Below are 18,730 nucleotides of genomic sequence, written 5' to 3'. Positions count from 1 at the left end.
TGCTTGAGCTTTGTCGCAGTCACTGTCAAGTGGTGCCCTAAGGGCAGAGAAGCCCGGCCAAGTGTGCGCAGGAGCCGGGGTCAAGTGGAGAAGGGCAGAGGGCAGTCCTGCACTAGCAGTGGCTCTCAACCTTCCTCATATTGTGGAGACCCCAATACTTTCATTGCTACTTCACGCCTGTAATTTTGCTACTGTTATGAATTGAGGTCGCAATCCACAGGTTGAGAACCACTGTGCTAAGGTATTTAGATCTCTGGCTGGGGAGGTGTGGTCAGAGGTATTGGTTGACCCCATTGGCTGAATTAAGCCCACCTGGGTAGTCACGAGTCTGGGCCTAGTTTGGGCAGCCCAGGTGTGGCTCTGGGGTCTGAATTGGAGAATGCCCAGTTGGTGTCTTTATGGCTGGCTAATGCTCACTTTATTCTCTTCCCAACATCCTGCAGGAAACTGTGCAGGCATGAGAGGACAAAACCTTCTCCCTGTCTGACTACCTGACAGTTGTATATTAAGAAAACATCCCAGACCAGTCCAGAACAAGTCCCTAAGTCCAATATTAGACCCTATGTCCAATACCAGTATATAACTCCTCTTCAGACTCATGCAACACATGCAATGCAGGCAGATCACAGGTCAGTGGGTAGAAAGTCTTGTGGATCCGGTGGCGGTGGAAGCATCTCCACCCTGGCATGGGTCTTTATTTGGGTCCAGGGCTCTGGTTCCATCAGCTTGGCTCCATGTGGCTTGTCAGCAGGAAGATGAAGCAGAGTGTGTCTGGCCTCCAGTGAGCTATTTATCTCTGTCTTGGCTCCAAATGTGGTTGTCAAGCTGAGGCCTGATTGACAGGCTAGTGTCCACCCCTGTCTCAAGTTGACAGATTACATAACTGCCACAGAATTCATTCTAAAAGGGGTACCATTAAGTCCATGTTAAGTAGAAGTGGAAATCTGGTTCCAGTAGGGGACGAGGTGGAGCCTCTCCTCACCGGCAGGCATGGTTGAGCTGGCTTCGCACTAGGCCTCTGATGATACCCACCTGGACAAGAGGGGAATGGATACTTTGTGACTGAGTCCACCTGGCCTCCACTGGCACTGTGTGGGATGAAGACGGTCAGCAGGTCAGACAATACTGGCTTCTCACTCAGCTTTCTCTGACAACATCCCAGCAAAGGGATGAGGGTGGAGTGCTTCATTACACCTTGGCAAGGATGGAATTCTAAATTCCCAAACTCAACCTACGCTGACAGGGAAAAAAAGGTAGTTGCAATGGTATGTATCTGTGTTTAGCTAAGTAGAGCAATCACTGCTGAAAAGTGAATTTGTCTTGTTTGAATGATCCTTTGGCTTCAGAAATCAGTCTTTTGGGTGTATTTTTGTCTGTGCCTATTGGCACTTTGGGATGCCAGCTTCTGCATCCTCCAAATTCATCAAGTAAAAAGAAAACCTGAAGAAGTCACTGCCATAGCTCCTTGAATCCTGAAGCCTAGTCTTTTTCCCACCATTCAGAACTCTGCATTTTGTTTCAATGCTTTCCACACTCCTAACGTTCATAATATGTCTCAACTATAAGAAGATGTTATTTTATCTTTTTTTCTGTATGGAGGCTCATATAAGAACTACCATTTCAAGGGAAATTTTTCACAAGAGTAATATAATAGACATGAAGATTGTGTAAAACAATCTTCCAAAACATTCACAACTAAGTATTGCCTCTAAAACGAACATGTGTAAATTTCAGCACAAGGGCCTTAGATTCCTTTCTGATCTTACTCAAGTACCTAGTGCTTCTCTTCCAAACCAAACTCACCAATGCTGCCTCACGGCCACCCTGTAAAGCGGTCAAACTTCCCCTGTGAGTCTCCCCGAATGCAACTGTTTACTAGAGCAGTAAGTCTCAACTTTCCTGCGAGAGTACTTCTATTTATTAAATTAACAAAATAACATGTTTGTCTGATACTATTTTGATAAGGTGATGTTTTATTTATAAAGAGACTACTATAGGACAATTCTTTTTTCTTGAGATTCAACTACATACCTATTATATTCACCTGATTTATCCCACAAGTCTCTGAGGCTATATCCTTTTTAGTCTTTTCTGTCCTTTGATTTTGATAGACTATATTGGCCTGTCTTCTGCAATGTCTACATTGCTCAAAATTCTATCCGTGACGTTTAATTCCATGTAATGTATATTTTATTCTCGAGAAGATCTAGGAGCGTCTTTTCCAAGTCTGTTACTCTTTGTTTGCATTCTTGAGTCTCTGGATGACATTTCTACCAGCTCTTTGAACATCTGCCTGCTAATTCCATCAACTATGTTGTCACTGGGTCTATTTTTTACTGACTGGTTTTTCTCTTATGGGCCACGTTTCTATGCTTCTTTGTATGTCTGTTTTTTTAAATTGGATATACATTATTGAATGCTTGTTTTTTTTTGTTTCCTTTAAAGTGTATTAAATGTCTTCTGAAAGGAAAGTGCTTATTTTCAGTTTTATTTTATTGTTTTTAAGCCTTTCCAAAGCTCCTGATTAACCTTGAGAGCAATTTTTATTCAGGGCTAATTTGAATCCGTAAAAAAACAAACAATTTTTGTTGCTGAGTTTCTACTCATACGATTTCCACATTTACAATTAGGCGAGTTTTGCAAATATTCTTAACCTTTATTGAGTTGCTTCTCCCGTTACATAAACTAAAAATGCACTGTACTGTAGCCTCAAGGACTCTGCTGGGGGGTAAAAATTTACATATATAAATAACATATTTCAGTCTTAAAATATTTATAAAACCTCATTGCAACCACAGGGTCTGGAGCAGAAACGCGTTACTCAATGCCGCCAATTCAGTCTAATGCAAGGGCAGTGAATGAGCTAAGTGGGATTGTGGCTGGAGAGAACGGGACGTAGCAGGGTGAACTGCAATGGCAATAGGTTAGATGACCCACCTTTCTCAGAGTTTGCACACTAGCAATGCACACTCAAATTAAACTAAAACATGCGTGTAAGTAAAATAAGTGAAAAAGCATAATTATTCAGGGAAGAATACCAGTGGGTGTCTTTAACGAATAAATCTATTTTCTGAGCGTAGGCGGCTGCAGGTCTAGAAGCAGGGCACTGGTTCTAGGGGAAGGTGCTAGTCTCTTGAGCTTTGGTTTCTTGGCTCGTTGGTGATCATCTGGTAAGCTGGCTTCCCTTCTCCCCCGTCTTGGCCTAGGTGTCTACTCACTCATCTCTGTCAGAACACTGCCCCACTAAACCAACAGAGAAAACCAATGCTCAAAGGCGACTGTAACCAGATGTCATAGGTTAGGATTTACAACACAATTTTGGAGGCAAAATTCGATCCAGGGGCACGAGAAGACGTCCCAACGTTAAGTCTTTCTTCTTCTTTTTAACTTTTGATCATGCACTGCGCAAAGGTTTCAGTGGTCAGATCATCAGTTTTGCTTTTGACAATTCATAGCTTGTTTCACCTCAAAATTCTATCACGTAATCTGCTGTGTATTCCGTTTCCATTCCTCCTCCTTTTCTAACCAACTGAACTTTGTCCTGCAGTGAAGTCTGCCCTTTGACCCCCAGCAGTTGATTATTCTGAAGTGTGTGTGGCTCCCTAGCGTTGCTTATACAGAGCGGTCTGTTGAGTGGCTGAAAACTGAGTCCTGGGGCAAGAGTTCATTTCCAGACCTGAAGGCTGACCAAGGGCCAGAATCTCGGGGTTCCCCACTCTCATGACTTATGTTCTACTTTTTTCTCCCATTTTATTCAGGACCTCCTAATGTTACCCCTTCCAGAGCAGTTGGCAGAGAAAGCCGGGCGCTATATAGTTCTTGGTCTCAGGGTCATGCCCAGGTTTAGTCTTAAAGATTGTATTTTACACTACACCAATTTTCTTATATCCCAAGCACCTACCTCTCTCCATTTTAAAGAAATATTTGTAGCTTCTTAAGATACTCCATTAACCAGAACAATAGCCCCCTCCAAACTCTTCACCCTTCAAAAATCTCTTGCACACAAATTAACAAATAAGTCAACAGAGTCAAAACACCCAATTTCAGTATTTTAAGCGTTTTTATTTAATAAATAACTTCAGTAAATAGCACTGTAAAAAGTGAACTGTAAAATTAAAAGGCACTTAAAACAAGGCTGTGGCTGGTATGAAACAAGACGGGCAACGCAAACAGTGAGCGGGACATGTACAGTGGTCTCTTATGGCACTAGTGGAGAGTAAGACTCGCTTCAGGGACAGCTGTTGCCTATGCTACAGTGCATGTCACGTGCTCATCAAGAAGGCAAATGTACAGCTAACATGTCAAAGAAAAGGTACTGATTAAAAAAAAAAAGTCTTACCCCCAAATTTCAAACAAATACATGAAAGGATTAGAAGAGGTGATAAAAAGCACCAGGCTTTAAACAAAATAAAAAGGATAAAATAAATTTAACAAAAAAGGTCCCAATTCAGAATTAGGGCCCTCTATGACAAAAATTAAGGCCTGTCTGGAAATAATGCTAAGTCAAGGATTTTTTTTGCAAAATATTTCCAAGTACTTTTACCCAAGGCTCAACTTTATAAAGAGAAGGCATAGAAGTTACCAAGATTAAGTAACTCTTAAAATGGCACTCAGGTTTTAAAGCTATTTTTTTTCCTTCCTAACTCTGAATTCTTCCCATGGCCTTTGTAAATCAAATATTCCAAAGCTATTTTTCATCTTAACTCCCAGCATACTCAACTTTCAGATATGTCATCAGTCGTGTGATAGGCAAACAGCAATAATAATAAGCTAGAAGCAATTCTAAACTAGCTAGCAGGTTGGTTACTTTGCATTCTGTATAACTGAAAAACTTAAGTCCTGACATATCTGTAAAGCTAAAAATCAGATATAACACTTGATTAATAAAACACTTAATGAGAAAATTCCTTTATCTCTTGCCCTTTCAATCACGTTAAAATATCTTTTCAGCCAACGAGAGCTTAATTTCAATAGTCCAGGAGGAAAAGGTCGAAAAGGCACAAGGTGACCTTCGCTGACAAGGATAACCATCCTGTCTGAAGTCTTCTGTCAGTCCCTGGGCATTGATCACAACATTATTTTCAAAATAAAAATAAAAACAATTATACATATTGTACATTTTCAAGACCTGCACATGAGTGAACTCACGGTGCTATTTCCCTAAAGCTACCTTACTGTGACTACGGCGATTGCTACTTTGCATCGGTGTTGTGAAGTCTGCGCGAGCAGTGCTCATTTCCCCTCATACTTCGGGTTGACAACGGTTGTCACGGCGCTCTTATAAATAGGATTTTCACCCTAGAGAGAGAGAGAAAGAAATCACCAGTGATTCTACTCAAAGCAGGTCATGCTATTTTGCAAATCGCAATCGAAAAGCTCAAGAGCCTGGTGGCAGAGTGGTGAGGCAGTTGCTAGGAGATGGAACTGACTTGGTGGCAGTGGGTACATGACAGTGACACTATAAGCAGCAGTTTCCATTTTATCTGTCCAACTACCACTCGCTTAATGAAAGGCACCGATGAAGGCTGACACTGAAAGACATGAAGCTTTGCTGCCCAGGTTCCATGGGACTGTGTTACTGTCCGGAAGTTCCTTCCTATGAAGTAGTTCCTGCTGCCAGACTTAATGAAGCATCAACTTTTCTGTCGCCAACTACCTAATTCTTATTCCTTTGTTGTGCACAGAAGGTGGTTGGGACTCCTTGGCTTCCAGGTCTGTAAGGGAGGTGTTCTCAGGGGCTCTTCTCCAGTAAAATAATTGCCATTCCCAACACTACGCTGGTGATAGGTTGTTTTTCTTGTAATATTATACTTTAGCAAAGAGTACACAAATGAAGCCCAGCAAATGGCAAGCTCTACATGACAGCAGTTTCAAGATCCACAAACATACTCTGACAGTGATGTTTTAATCAGCAAAACAACTATTAGCCAACACTATCGTTTCCTTAAAATGGTCTCGTATGCTAAGTGCTATACTTAAATGTTCTTTTTCTCTCTCTCATAAACTAGCAGGGAATTAAGAGAAGATTTTGAAATGATGCTTGGGTTTTTAATTCACTATAAAACCATTTGTAAGTTATTTTAAAGATGGTCACTCGTTTTTATGTTTCAGTTGCCCCTCACCATAAGTTATATTTATTTGAAGCTTTTGTTTCCACAATTTCTGTCCTCAAGGTAGATACAGTTTGGTGATGACAGACATAAATTAAAGTGTTTGTAGTAAAAAAAAAAAAAAGCTTATATAATTCTGAAAACCATAAAAGGAAAAAGATTGAGTTTGATACGATTCATTGAAGATTGAAAAGTGAACAGGGCATAAGCCACATCCAAGTCTAGAGCACAGAACACTGATAAAGCCACACACAGTTCAGTGTGTCGAAAGTACTTCCATGTGGGCTTCCCGTGGTCTGTTTTGAGCTTGGGAAACAGAGCCCAGTTCGGAAAGACAGGCCCCGGGAAAGGTCCTGGATGCGTCACTCAAGTCTGAATTATATTCAGGAGCTAGGAAACCACTGTGGGAAAGTGTGACACAGAAACACCAGTCCTGAGAGATACAGATACCAACCAAGTCACTGTGATTTCACTTCAGTAACTACTTTAAGGTCTATTGGAACATGACAGGATTTATTTCCTCCTAAAGTAAGATTTTAAAAAGCTAATGTGGTTTAATTCAGAAGCATGGAGACCTTTAGGATCCCCCAGAGAGAAACTCTATATAACCAAATGATAAGAAGTGTGGAAATGTCAAGTTCTGAACTCTAGTCCCCTTACAGTATACCTACTCCTCACTTATCAATGACCAGGTCATTATGGGAAAAGGGGCATTACGTGGATATGCAAAATAATCATATCTGATTGTAAAAGAAAGTGGCGATTCCATCATTATGTAATAGCCGAATTATAGCGCTGTATAACTCTTAAATGACGTCACCGCATAGCGGCCACAGCATGGAGAATCGTAGCCCGGCCAAGATGACACACACGTGACCAGCATAACCATCGCCTCTCTCAGCGCGCGCCTAGGTGTTCACTAGTGGCGAATGTAAAGCAGTCAGACGATGCTTTACTCCTCACAGATGCTATGTGTTGGACATCGGAATGGCTGGCATGTGAGGAGTTTGTGTTAGACTCATGGCCAACATCTCAAAGAGTGAGAATAAGCAAACTGGCTGCTAGGAATTGCAGTCTTAAGGAATTATCTGGCAGAGATAAATTACATTTGTTACTTCTATGATCCTGTGTAGGAAAGGAGAGCTGGTGGCACAGCGAGTTAAGCATTAGGGTGCTAGCCACAAGATCAGCTGTTCAAACAACTCAACAGCCAGTTCACGTTGAGAAAGGCGAGGCCGTGTGCTCCTGCCAAGACGCACAATCTCAGAAACCCTGCACAGGCTCAGGATTAGCTGGAATCGGCTCGATGGCAGTGGGTATAGTACTGACAGATGACATCAAGGTCAGTAGTTGGGAGAAAGACTTGGTTGCCTGCTTCAGGTAAAACTGTCTGTAGCCTTGGAAGCCCTATAGGGCAATTCGACTCCGTCCTACAGAATCATTTTGAATAAGAAAATTGGGCAGCAATGAGTTTGTTTGGCTTAGTTTATCTACCTATAAAGCTTAAACGTCTGATTCTTGCCAACATGTTGGGCAAAGAAACAACTGTTTCAATTTCTTAACAACAAAAAAACCATTAGAGTCTACTATACGAACATTTTAAGAGTCATGAAGGAAGGGCAAAATAAATAAAAAACGCCCTGCTACTGATGAGTCCAAAGTGTAATTTTTATGGAAGAACTTACCTTTGGAGAAAACAATGCCTTTTCATACATACAAGCACTCATATTTGTTATTTCAGAGTCAATCCAAACAGAAGTTTAACATGCAAGGTTAGCGATAAAACTGAAATACCTGCATTACGCATCAATGCTAAGAAAACTAAAATAATTATATTAGCTTCCATCATTCACTGAGCAAACTCCTTCACCCACCCAAGCAAAACGCAAAGCCGATTTAAACCAAGGGCCCAGGTTACACCCTGTGTTCACTCTGGACTGGGCTAGCAGTGGTGGCTATGGAGTCATCTTTTGGGACATTAAATATAAAATGCATCATCGTGGGGGCACACGAATGCCAAAGCAGAGAACAGATTACACGATTTCCTCACCCTACTTTTAAGAGCTACACGTCGATAATTTCATGTGTTTTTTTACAGTGTACCTACATGGTACTCTTACATACTGAAATTATTCCAGTGTCTGCCCATTATTCCAAGTCTGTTAATGACATAATTCATTGACTGGCAACTTTGGTCTTTTATCTAAAAATATCAATGATTTCAGTTTCTTAATGCTTATTCATTAACTTTTATTTTGATTGTTCTTGGAAAGACATGTTTTAGAACAATCTATAGCTATACTTGTATTTTACTAATGAATAAAGAAACGTCTACCCTACTTTGCTTCTTGAGTGACAGAAAATGCTTGTTTTGGCTTATGGAACCAAAATATTTTATCCAGAAATTAAGTTTGTAGTATAAACATTAAGTCTTGATACTAACAATTTATTCATAACTTCCTTCAAAGTGCAAATGTATGGCCAAGGGTGGAAATTTGACCTTTAGGCAGGGCAAATATAAAAAACTGTTCTCATGAGAAAAAATTCTTACAAAATTGCTAATATATGACTACTTGAGGCCAAGAAAGAACACAATCCAAGCAACTGTTTTAGATAACCAGTTTTCCCCTAAAAATGACTCACGGGTGAGGAAGAGAAGACAGTGTCTAGCCTCAATATAAAAATTAATTAATCTGCCAGTATGTAAATCTGACGATAGTTTCTGGCCATCCGGCTTAACTGCCATGTCTAAAAAGCCTCAAAATGTGTTCTCAAATAAAAACCTGACCAGTAAAGGTTTCAAGTGGCCCAAGGGTCCAAGGTACTTCCTATAGCCCTTTCAAAGTATCCAACAGGCCTTCATTGTAAGCCCCGATTCATTTATCACTTTAAAACAAGCACCCAGCTTCAAAAAGTCCATGGAAAGATAGCATTACATTTTCACTTCATTTTCCACAAACTTTTTGATGTTGCTCCTCATATTTCCAATAAAGTAGGTTCGCCTATAGTTCTGGTTTCTGTGCAATAAAATCATTTCCCCATAATAATGTGAGATAGTTTATTGTGGGATTAATTGAAGGGCGGAGAGATAAATGGCTCAGCGAGCCTCGCCTTTCTTGTCTCTTGCTCTCGGATCATCGGACCAGTGTGCGGCTGGCTTGCTTGTTCTGTGCCTCAATTTGCAAGCTACACTACCTGTGGGACACCTAACCCGTGGACTGTGTCGCTGAAATTTGAGGTTCCTTCAAGACCTGCTTCGCCACACAACTGGCTCTTGAGCTGGGGACTGAATGTTGGTGACCTGGCTGACTGTTGGTGATCTACCATGCCGTCTGCTGCCTGTACCGGGATAGCCTGAGTCTCTCTACAGAGGACTAACTGGCGGCCCTCAAGTCTTGAAGGACTGCCAATGTCTCACAACTCTCATGGGAGTGAGTCGCACTGAGCCGATTGTACTGCCTTATAATTTAACCGTTCATTTCTTGTATTATACATCTATCTGTATATAATTTAACTGTTCATTTCTTGTGTTGTATATCTATCTTTAAAAATATATATATAAAATTATTATCAATCTGGTTTTGTCTCTCTAGAGAACCCTGTCTAACACATAATGTTTACCTATAGCAGAAATGTTCCTCTGCCTAAGTTTCAACAAGTACCAAAATGTAGTTCTCTATAAAGGATTCTCTCCTAATTCCTTCGTAGGCCACAGGAAGTACCCTAAAGCTCTGAGTTTCCAGAACAGTGTAGGGCAGTGGTTCTCAACCTTCCTAATGCTGTGACCCTATAATACAGTTCCTCATATTGTGGTGACCTCCCCAACCATGAAATTATTTTCGTTGCTGCCACTTCATTACTGTAATTTTGTTGTCATCAGGAGACCCCTGTGAAAGGGTCACTCGACCCACAGGTTGAGAACCACGGGTGTAATGGTTTAGCACTTGTAGCCTGGGGTCTGAGTTTGAATCTCAACCCTTCAACAAATTAGCTATGTGAATTTGGTCAAGTTATCTACCTGTGTTTAATATCTATGTGAATTAGAAATAAAAATAGCTCCTAATGCGATCAATGTGACGACGAGTTAAATGTAGGTGCGACACTCAGAGCTGTGCCCCCGGCACAGAGAGTACTGTTCGTCTCCACTATCATTCCATTCCCCACAGTGGCTGACTACTGCAGCAAGGTGCCCGGGGAAAAGCGGAACGGGAGCAGACTCAATGGCAGCCAATAGATGGGGAAGAAGAGTCTGTATAAACGCCAGCAGGACTTGGACCTTAGCACAGTTGGTCATTTTGATGAAGGAATGTTGGCGCTTGTGGGATTTATAAAAAGCTGCTGGGAAGCAGTTCAAGGTATTAGGTGCCTTCACCGAAACAGCACTCGAGAGAATAGGATAAGCAAACCTTACAACAGTGTGGAATTAGCAACCAGATTTCTAAAACTGTAAACTTAAACATGCCTTCTTAAAGTCTGTTTTTTTTTAAACAACCCTTAAATTTGAAAATTGGAACCATGTAACAACAAGAAATGACAAAAAGAATCAAGGCTCTTCTGGCTTTTAACTGAACTTCCAAATTATCATCCAGAACTACAGCACCCCCACAGCTTCCTAAACGAGGATGTATGTGACAGTTGTGTGTTGTGTCAGTGTGACTGTATTGATCTTCCTTCCCACTGGACTCTTTGGACTTTGTGCTCACTTTTCGGCCCAATACCAGGGATAATAGCATCTAACGCACGGGACAGCCAGGGTCCCAGATCACTCATTTCAGTCTTCACTGGCCGAGAGCAACAACCCCATCCAACACTCCTAGAAGTTTCTGACTCCACGCTGTAGATGTGAACAACTAAACCGCAGGGAGGTGATTCTGAGATGGTCTCTCTGCCCTCAGCACATACTCTCTTTTCACTACAAGACAGCTGCTGCTTCTATGCCAGATCCTTTACCGTAAATGCCGTCTGACCACCAGCGCTAAAACAGCACACGCAGAGAAAAGCCACAATACTGCCATATGAATAAAGCCAGGTGTTGAAAAAGGAGCAACAGTGACCACGGGCACACGGTGCAGTCAGAGAGAACGAAGCTCGCATGCAAGGACAGAAGGTGAAAGGAAATACGAACGGCAGCTTAGAGACCAGCTTTACGTCCATAGTTTGGATTCTTGAATTTATTAATAGGGCTCTTGTAAATCGGATTTTCTTGCTAAAGTAAAAGAAACAGTTTCTAATGATTTCATCGGAAAGAAAATTGACTATAAAAGAGTTTTTACTCTTGCTACACTTCCAAAGTTCGTAGTTAAAGACAGAGAAATACTGGAGCTCATGGTCGGGAAATGCGAATGACTAATTCACTTCTGGTAGAAAACATTGACGGCTGCACAGGCGCGCTCCCAATCAAAGGATGCGCACGAGCGCCTGTATTCAGCCAAACCCCCTCTGATGCCCTGCTTCCAAGTCTGGTGCGTTTCCAATGTCTTGTAAAGCCGCTTGCTGAAGAAACAATTTAGAGTAAAATACTCTCTGTGTAAGTATCAAGTTAAATCGGTTTCCAAATGCACAAACACCCGCAGTTAAGCCTGCTCAGAAAGAACCCACCCCATCGGGCCCTTGGCCCCACTCCCGCCCCTGACCCTCAGCTGATTTCTGCCCCTGCGGTTCGGCCTTTTCAAGAATGTCACGTATACGAGATCAAGAAGTGGGCAGTCTGTTCCTGTGAACTGCTTTTCACTTCAGTTCCCTGTTAGCAACAGAGCAGCGTTCCAAGGAGCCCCTGGCCACACAGGTATCCTTTAGGATCCCAGTTCATATTCTAGGAAAAGGCAGAAATGCAGATTTAGAACCCAAATGACTGAGGAAGTAAAAATACAGCTACAGTAACCAGAAGATACAGTGTGACCATGTGCACACCACTTACAATGTTCTGTTTCAATGAGATGTATATAAGGTCTTTCTGCTTTCTATTCAACGTAAAATTACGACACTGAATTCTGGGAGGAATAACATGTATAAAAAGGACTTGAAGAAATCAGTTGTATATTTTACTAAACCAGCTACATTTACTCTGTGAATCACCTATTTTTATGCTTGACAACTTACCGTGTCCCATTTGGCATTCATTTTCTCTTTTTCAAATTTAGCAAATTCCCTCCTGTCGTGAATTATCATCAAAAGCTTCCAAATCAGCAGCAATGCAAGTCCAATAAGGACAATTCCAGCAACTACTCCAGCTACGATTGGAATGATGTCTGGACCGGTAGGACACTCTGGAGAGTAAAAGGGAAGAATAAGCACACAGGGCTAACAGATACGAGAAAACGACAGCCCAGACTCAAGGAGGTGGGCAGCAGCTCAGAAGAAATCAACAGAGATTTAAAAGCCAGGATAAGTGAATGTGGATGGTCCCCAAACACCTACCAGAAAGGTATTAGGACAATACATGAAGCTACAGGATCACAGGATACAAGGTCCATAAACAAAAATCAACAATTTATATGTAGATATGGAAATGTCTACCTACTTATCCTAACTGGAAATAGAAACTTAAAAAAGACAGTAACTTTTATTATGGTACAAAAATTATAACTATGTGTAACTAACAAAATATGTGCAAAATTTGCAAATGAAAGTCATCAATGAACTGAGCAAATGCAAAGACATGCCAGATACATGGAGACGGGGAAACCCAATATTGTGAAGGTGGAAGTCCTCCCCAGAAACATCGATAAAGTCAATACAGAGGAATTTAGAAAAATGTTTCAAAATCCTTAAAAGTAATGAGTCCTCACACTATCTGACTTTAAGGTGTCCTACACACAAAACTAAACTCATCAAAACCACAGGGCAGTGCTACAGGACAGACAACTGGGCAAGAGGAAAAAAGAAGAGCTCAAAAAGCTCATGGGAAAATTCCATTATCTTTTCATTCCATTTTCCTATAAATTTCTTGAAGCTCCCTCCTACAAAGATTAGCTCACAGGGAACTACAGATGTAAATGTAAAAGCAGAAGCTCACACTGACTATCTAGCAGAAAACACGGAAGGCAAATTCTTGTGATTTGCTTAGACAAACGTTCCCTGCGTAGACCACCAGAAGGCAAGCTCTGTGAACGAGAAACTGAGCAGACTGGACTCCATCAAATGCAGAGCTTTAAAGACACCATTAAAAATGAAAAAGGGAATCACAGCTTGAGAGACAATACTGGTATGACATGTACCTGATAAGGAACGACAGAACAGAGATATTAAGAGCCAGTGTGATCGTTTCTTAGACAGCTAACATATATCTCCAAACCTCACTCTTAGTATTTATCAGGAATGAAAACGTATGTTCGCCTAAGCACCAACATACAAATGGAGAAAATCATAAATCAAATTCAGTGCATTGAAAAATATCTTTATGGAATGGCTTTCTCAATACCTGAGTTAAAATCAAGCTCAAATTTTAATAAAACCAATCATAATCAAACTGTTAGGTGCTTTGTATGGACTCTCACTCCTTATATCTTAAAACAGACTTCCTTGTTTCTGTATTGATTATATTGTTGGGTTGCAGACTATGCTACAGCTTTGGGAGATGAAATCTTCCTGAGATTAACTCGGAGGCTATTTCTGGCTCTGCAGCATCTCCCCGTAGGCACAGGAAGTGGAAAGAAGCCATGCCAGGGAGTGAAGAGCAAGTTTGCAACCAGCAGGTTTGTACCTGGCGTCTCCACCACATGGACAATGGCCTCGTTGTTCCCGTTCACGGAGTAAGTGAAGTAGAACCAGCAGTCGTCCACGTCCTTCTCCTTACAGTGAGACAGCGGATCCACCTGGCCCGGCTGCGGCAGCTTGTCCCGACTCTCGACCTTGGTAATGTTGAAAAGTGAGCAATCCTGTGCACAGGTGTCTTTCTTTTCTCCTTTATCGAACGCTCTGCACTGGACACATTCTCTGGCAAAACACATTAGTTGCATTTAAAATTGACTTGGGGTTTTTAATATTTTAAAAGAAATATTTGCTTAAAGATTATTTCATGTGATAGACCCCAGATGACCAAACTGAACCCAGAGTGAGAAAATCGTGACTGGAGACAATTAGAATAAACGAGAGAGTCTGTAGCCACACCACCCCGAACAAGCTCGATCTCGTCAGAATGAACTGGGGAGGTCCAGGAAACATCCGGATATCAAGATGGCGGGTCTCCAAATGAAGTTAGAGATTCATTGTGATTTAAATGAAAACCGCAATAAAGAAAAGCCTTTTAAACACAAGTAGTAAATTAAAACTAGCCCTATCAGATAGTAAATACATAATAAAATCAAAATAATTAGAACCGCACCGTACTATACAAAAACATTCCCCGCCCAAGGTAAAAAAACAAAAAAAGAAAACCTCAAATTTTGTTTAGCATGGTCAAAAGACAGTAATCAACCAACTGGTATTGTCAATTTAACAAAAGTTACAATATGGAATTCAATTACAGAACCAATGCAGGACAAAAGACTGCTAACAACCCTCCTGTGACATGTTTTCATGTCATAATACAATTCACACTAGCTATAGACAAAAAAATTCTACAAATTAAAGAGGGCACTCCAGAGGGGCAGGTATTTTAGTTAGGGGAAGCCAACACTGGCACTGTTCTGGTCTTGGGGAGCCGATGGTACACGATTTCGAAACTTCAGCAATACTTACTTGTGTTCGGCACAGACGCCAAGGCAGGTCTGACACATCTCACAAGTTGGCCCTTGGAACTTGGGGTCTGTACATTTACAGGATCCACACTCACAGTTCCCTCGTCCATTACAGATCTGTCCATTGGTGGCCATGCACGAAGACGTGTCCAAAGAACAGTCACACGCGCTGCCAGTGTAGTTGGGGTTGCACACACACACGCGGCACTTGCAAACACCATTTCCTGCAATTGAGAGTGCAATTGAGAGTGTCATTCCTTACAACAGTGGCAGGGATAGAAAATCACGGTGGTGACTCAGCACTTAACCAAGGGATGACAGATCTACAAGGCTGTCCTCCCCTTTTCTTTTAGGAATCTATCAAGGAAGCGTTAAACTTATTTTTTAAAATATTACACAGGCTCCTATGTTTGAAAGCATTTTCAGGCTCTTTTTCTCACCTCCACAAATCAAGCCATTGGATCTGTCACAGTTGAAATTGTCACATTCGCAGAATTTGCCAGAGTAAATCTCATTGGTGTTATCCCTTTTCCTACAGACGCACTGTCCACAGACACACTCGCCATTGTTGCTACAGATCTCGGAACTGTTTTCCTTCCGGCAGTAGGCATCCATGTCTTCACTGTTGACTTCATCCGTGCTACATTCACAATGTCTGCCAACACGACCCTCGTTGCACCTGAAGAAACATTCCATACGACGAAAATGATTTTTTTAAAAAAAGAAAGTAAGTCAGAAAACCTGGGAGGAACACTCTTTCTGGACAAGCTCTTTGAGCTGTACACATATTACATCACGCCACCCAAGTCACAGACAGGGACAAAGATGTACACGAGCACACACACATAGCAGGCGCAGTCAATATATGCATGAGCCTAGGAAAGAAATAACGATTTCTTCGGTGTGCATTGGTCCATATGCCCCAGCGGAATCCCCCAGAAGCCACTGCTGTGACTGAACCTTTACCTTGAAGGCACCCAAAGAAGCCTGAAGACAAGTGAGAAAACTGGTTTACAGCCCTCCGCTGATGGCAGAAGCATGTCTGAGCATGTTTTGTTTTGAAGAAACCAACGATACTTGCTGACTTAGCCTGACATTTATTTTAATGTGGTTCCGACACAGAAATACAGCAAGGACAAGGCCAACAGGCTTGCTTGCTCCCCACTTGAATTTCCTAGTTAACAATTTCCAATCTCAGTTTGATGTAGGCTTTTCCAAAACACTTCTGTAAGCATACTTCATCTACATTTAGCGCTAGAGAATTCAGATTGCATGACAAGGAGAACAATGAGCATTTCCACTAATGGTTTGCTAACTCTCCTTCCTGCATGCCTACAAACGCTTTCACCTTTACAATAGACCGTCTCCCATGGGAGAAAAAGGAAGAGCAGGTCTTTCTGCCCGGCTCAGGCACAGGATCATCAGATGGCTGATCCCTGGAACTAGCGTGTGTGCCCATAGTGGGCTCAGCCGACATTCTTCCCACCGGTCTTTCCCCACCAGGGCCCAGCTCACCTGCAAGCTCCACACTCAAAAGTCCCATTTCCTTCATGGCACTTTGGGCTTCCGGGGATGCCTTCACTCTGGCATTCACATTCACAGATGAACTGAAGAACAATCTCGACTTCTTCAGTGAAGCCCAGAGGCTTGATCTTAATGGTTTCAGAATTCTTATTTGGACATTTATTTGAAGTTATGCTAATTTCAAATTGAACCTTAGGGGGGAAAAAAAGAACAGATTAAGTAAGAATAAACTAAGGAGTTTAAATCTTCTAAAAAGTTAAGACACACACACATATTAAATGTTCTTCAGAATATGAACTAAAGGGCTTATTAGGCAGCATTGCTTTCTCTTTACATCAGAAAATATTTACATAACATACCTCATCTCCAATGGAAATATTGGAGCACTTCCTTCCGTTTTCCCCGGTGCCATTCACCCCGTTTTTGCAGTAAGATTTATAATTTATCGTTACTCCGTCTGGCAATTTGCTGTTTTCCAAAATGACTTCTGAGGAAAGGGACTAAAAGACAGACTGCTTACACACTGGAGCATCAAGCTGGACACGACTACACGCCACGTTCGCAGCATGAAGTCAAGGGGTAAAAGGAACTTTAGGGGAAAAATATCTAAATAAAATATTTTCAATCCAAATCCAAAACACAGAAACAAAAAATCCCCTCATGCTTTAATTAATAGAGATGGAATCTTAAAAACAATGTTTATAATAGAAAAGGAATATTTCTATTTTAATTACTGAGTTAAATGTCACTGATTATATAATGAATGGGCCTGCTCTTCTGAGAAGTCCTAAGAACCCAGAAGAAAGCTGTCACTTCCCTGGTCAGTAATACAGCTGCCCTCGGTCCCACCTCTCCCAGTTCATTAGGAACCAGGACAAGTGATCTGGGGAACACATCTGGGGAACACATCTGCCCCGAAGCCACCCAGTCCTGGTCCCCAAACAAAAACCACCCAGCAGAAAGGAAAGGTTTGCTGTTAGGAACAGCCTAGATCACACGGAGCAATGACCCATTTGGCTGATAACCCTGTTGTGACCTAGGCTGATCACCATCACACTGTGCCCAACTTCTTTTTTAGCTTCTGGGGTTCAGGAGGAAGCGGCAACCCCATGTTTAGTGCCTGCTGTCATCTGTGGCCCTGGTGTTATACTGGGTTACTCACTGAGGTGCTACCCACAAAGTCAGACGTTCAAACTCACCAGCCTCTCTATGGGAGAAAGACGAGGCTTTCTGTTCCCATTTTCAGCCTCGAAACCCACAGGGGCAGTTCTACTCTGTCGCGTTGGGTCACTGAGAGTTGGAATCAATTTGATGGCAGTGAGTTTGGAGTCTGATTTGCCATCTGCTGGGAGTCTGCAGAAGTGCATGAATCTGAAGAAACGGGACATATTTCACCAGCCTCGGCACCAGAGACAGTGAGGAGACACTTACAACAGTGCCCCGTGGATATATATGGATCCATATACATAGATCAAAATCCATATAACTTTAAGTAAGTTTTTAAAATTTTTATTTGGAATGCCTTCCATTTGGAAATAAATTATTTCAAGAAAAAATATAAAGCAGAAAATAATTTGGTTTGAAAGGAAAAATCAAAAAGTTAGAGGATAAAGTCCATCCAGAAGAGCCTCAGAAGGTGAGCTACTTTCCCCCAAAAAAGAGCCATTGCAAACTGCCCTCCACAGCACAGCTCTGTGTGCATGTGTGCGCACACACGGTCACCGTGAGTCATGTCCACTTGACAGCAAATCGATTTTAAGAAGGAATTAGGTCAAAGTGCATATTTGGAATACCACATCTCTCAGGACAAAAGGGGAATACAGTAACCCTCTATCTTACATTCATATCCCTATAAGAATAATATATTCTGATGACAAGGAGAAAAACTATGGGAAGACATAGGACAACTATAATCGTGAAATTCTTTATAGATATAGTCTGTCTCTCTGTGTCAGGCCATTCTAAGATATTTTGATCCCAATGCAAGAGATTAAAAAAATCAACCTGCCATTGTTTCAGGTGATAGAGGTGCGATGTGCAGTAATTAATGACTACCGTAATATTAAAAATACCTTCAGAATACTTAGAATGAGTATTAATCAATGCTTAGTGGGTATCATTAAAAGATGCTCTTTAAAAGTGCCAGAAGAAGATACAATTCTTTTTTAATTTCAGCTCAACTTCTGCATCTGGTGGGGTCTCCCCCGCCCCTTTGGTGTCTGTACCTATGAGGGTGTGTACATATAGTTCTTACATCTCTTTCAAACTGAAAATTCTATCTCTGCATGAGAAGAATTGGCAGAAGTTTCCTAAACAAGCTTTCTTAGTAAAATTCATCTAGATAAACAAGCCTCTAAAGGATATACCAGGGAGGAAAAAACACTAAATATATTTATATTAAAATTAATAAGATTTCAC

The 18,730-nt window shown here is 41.5% G+C and overlaps 1 protein-coding gene across 1 annotated transcript in view; it reads right to left on the bottom strand.

The window, feature by feature from the left end:
• Window positions 1-4,041: 4,041 nt before the first annotated feature.
• The window catches only part of ITGB1 (integrin subunit beta 1), a 60,305-nt gene continuing 45,616 nt past the window's right edge, over window positions 4,042-18,730 (bottom strand). The window contains exons 10-16 of the mRNA XM_075550320.1: window positions 16,672-16,812; window positions 16,304-16,503; window positions 15,229-15,467; window positions 14,790-15,012; window positions 13,813-14,045; window positions 12,210-12,376; window positions 4,042-5,298 (exon numbers count right to left, since the gene is read on the bottom strand). Of these exons, the coding sequence (XP_075406435.1) occupies window positions 5,233-5,298; window positions 12,210-12,376; window positions 13,813-14,045; window positions 14,790-15,012; window positions 15,229-15,467; window positions 16,304-16,503; window positions 16,672-16,812 (1,269 nt within the window). The 3' untranslated portion in view covers window positions 4,042-5,232. The remainder of the gene's footprint in view (window positions 5,299-12,209; window positions 12,377-13,812; window positions 14,046-14,789; window positions 15,013-15,228; window positions 15,468-16,303; window positions 16,504-16,671; window positions 16,813-18,730) is intronic.

The sequence above is a fragment of the Tenrec ecaudatus genome, chromosome 5, assembly GCF_050624435.1.
Source record: "Tenrec ecaudatus isolate mTenEca1 chromosome 5, mTenEca1.hap1, whole genome shotgun sequence".
Taxonomy (NCBI): domain Eukaryota; kingdom Metazoa; phylum Chordata; class Mammalia; order Afrosoricida; family Tenrecidae; genus Tenrec; species Tenrec ecaudatus.
Note: the sequence above shows the minus strand (reverse complement) of the source record. Positions and strands in the feature narration are given on the sequence as shown.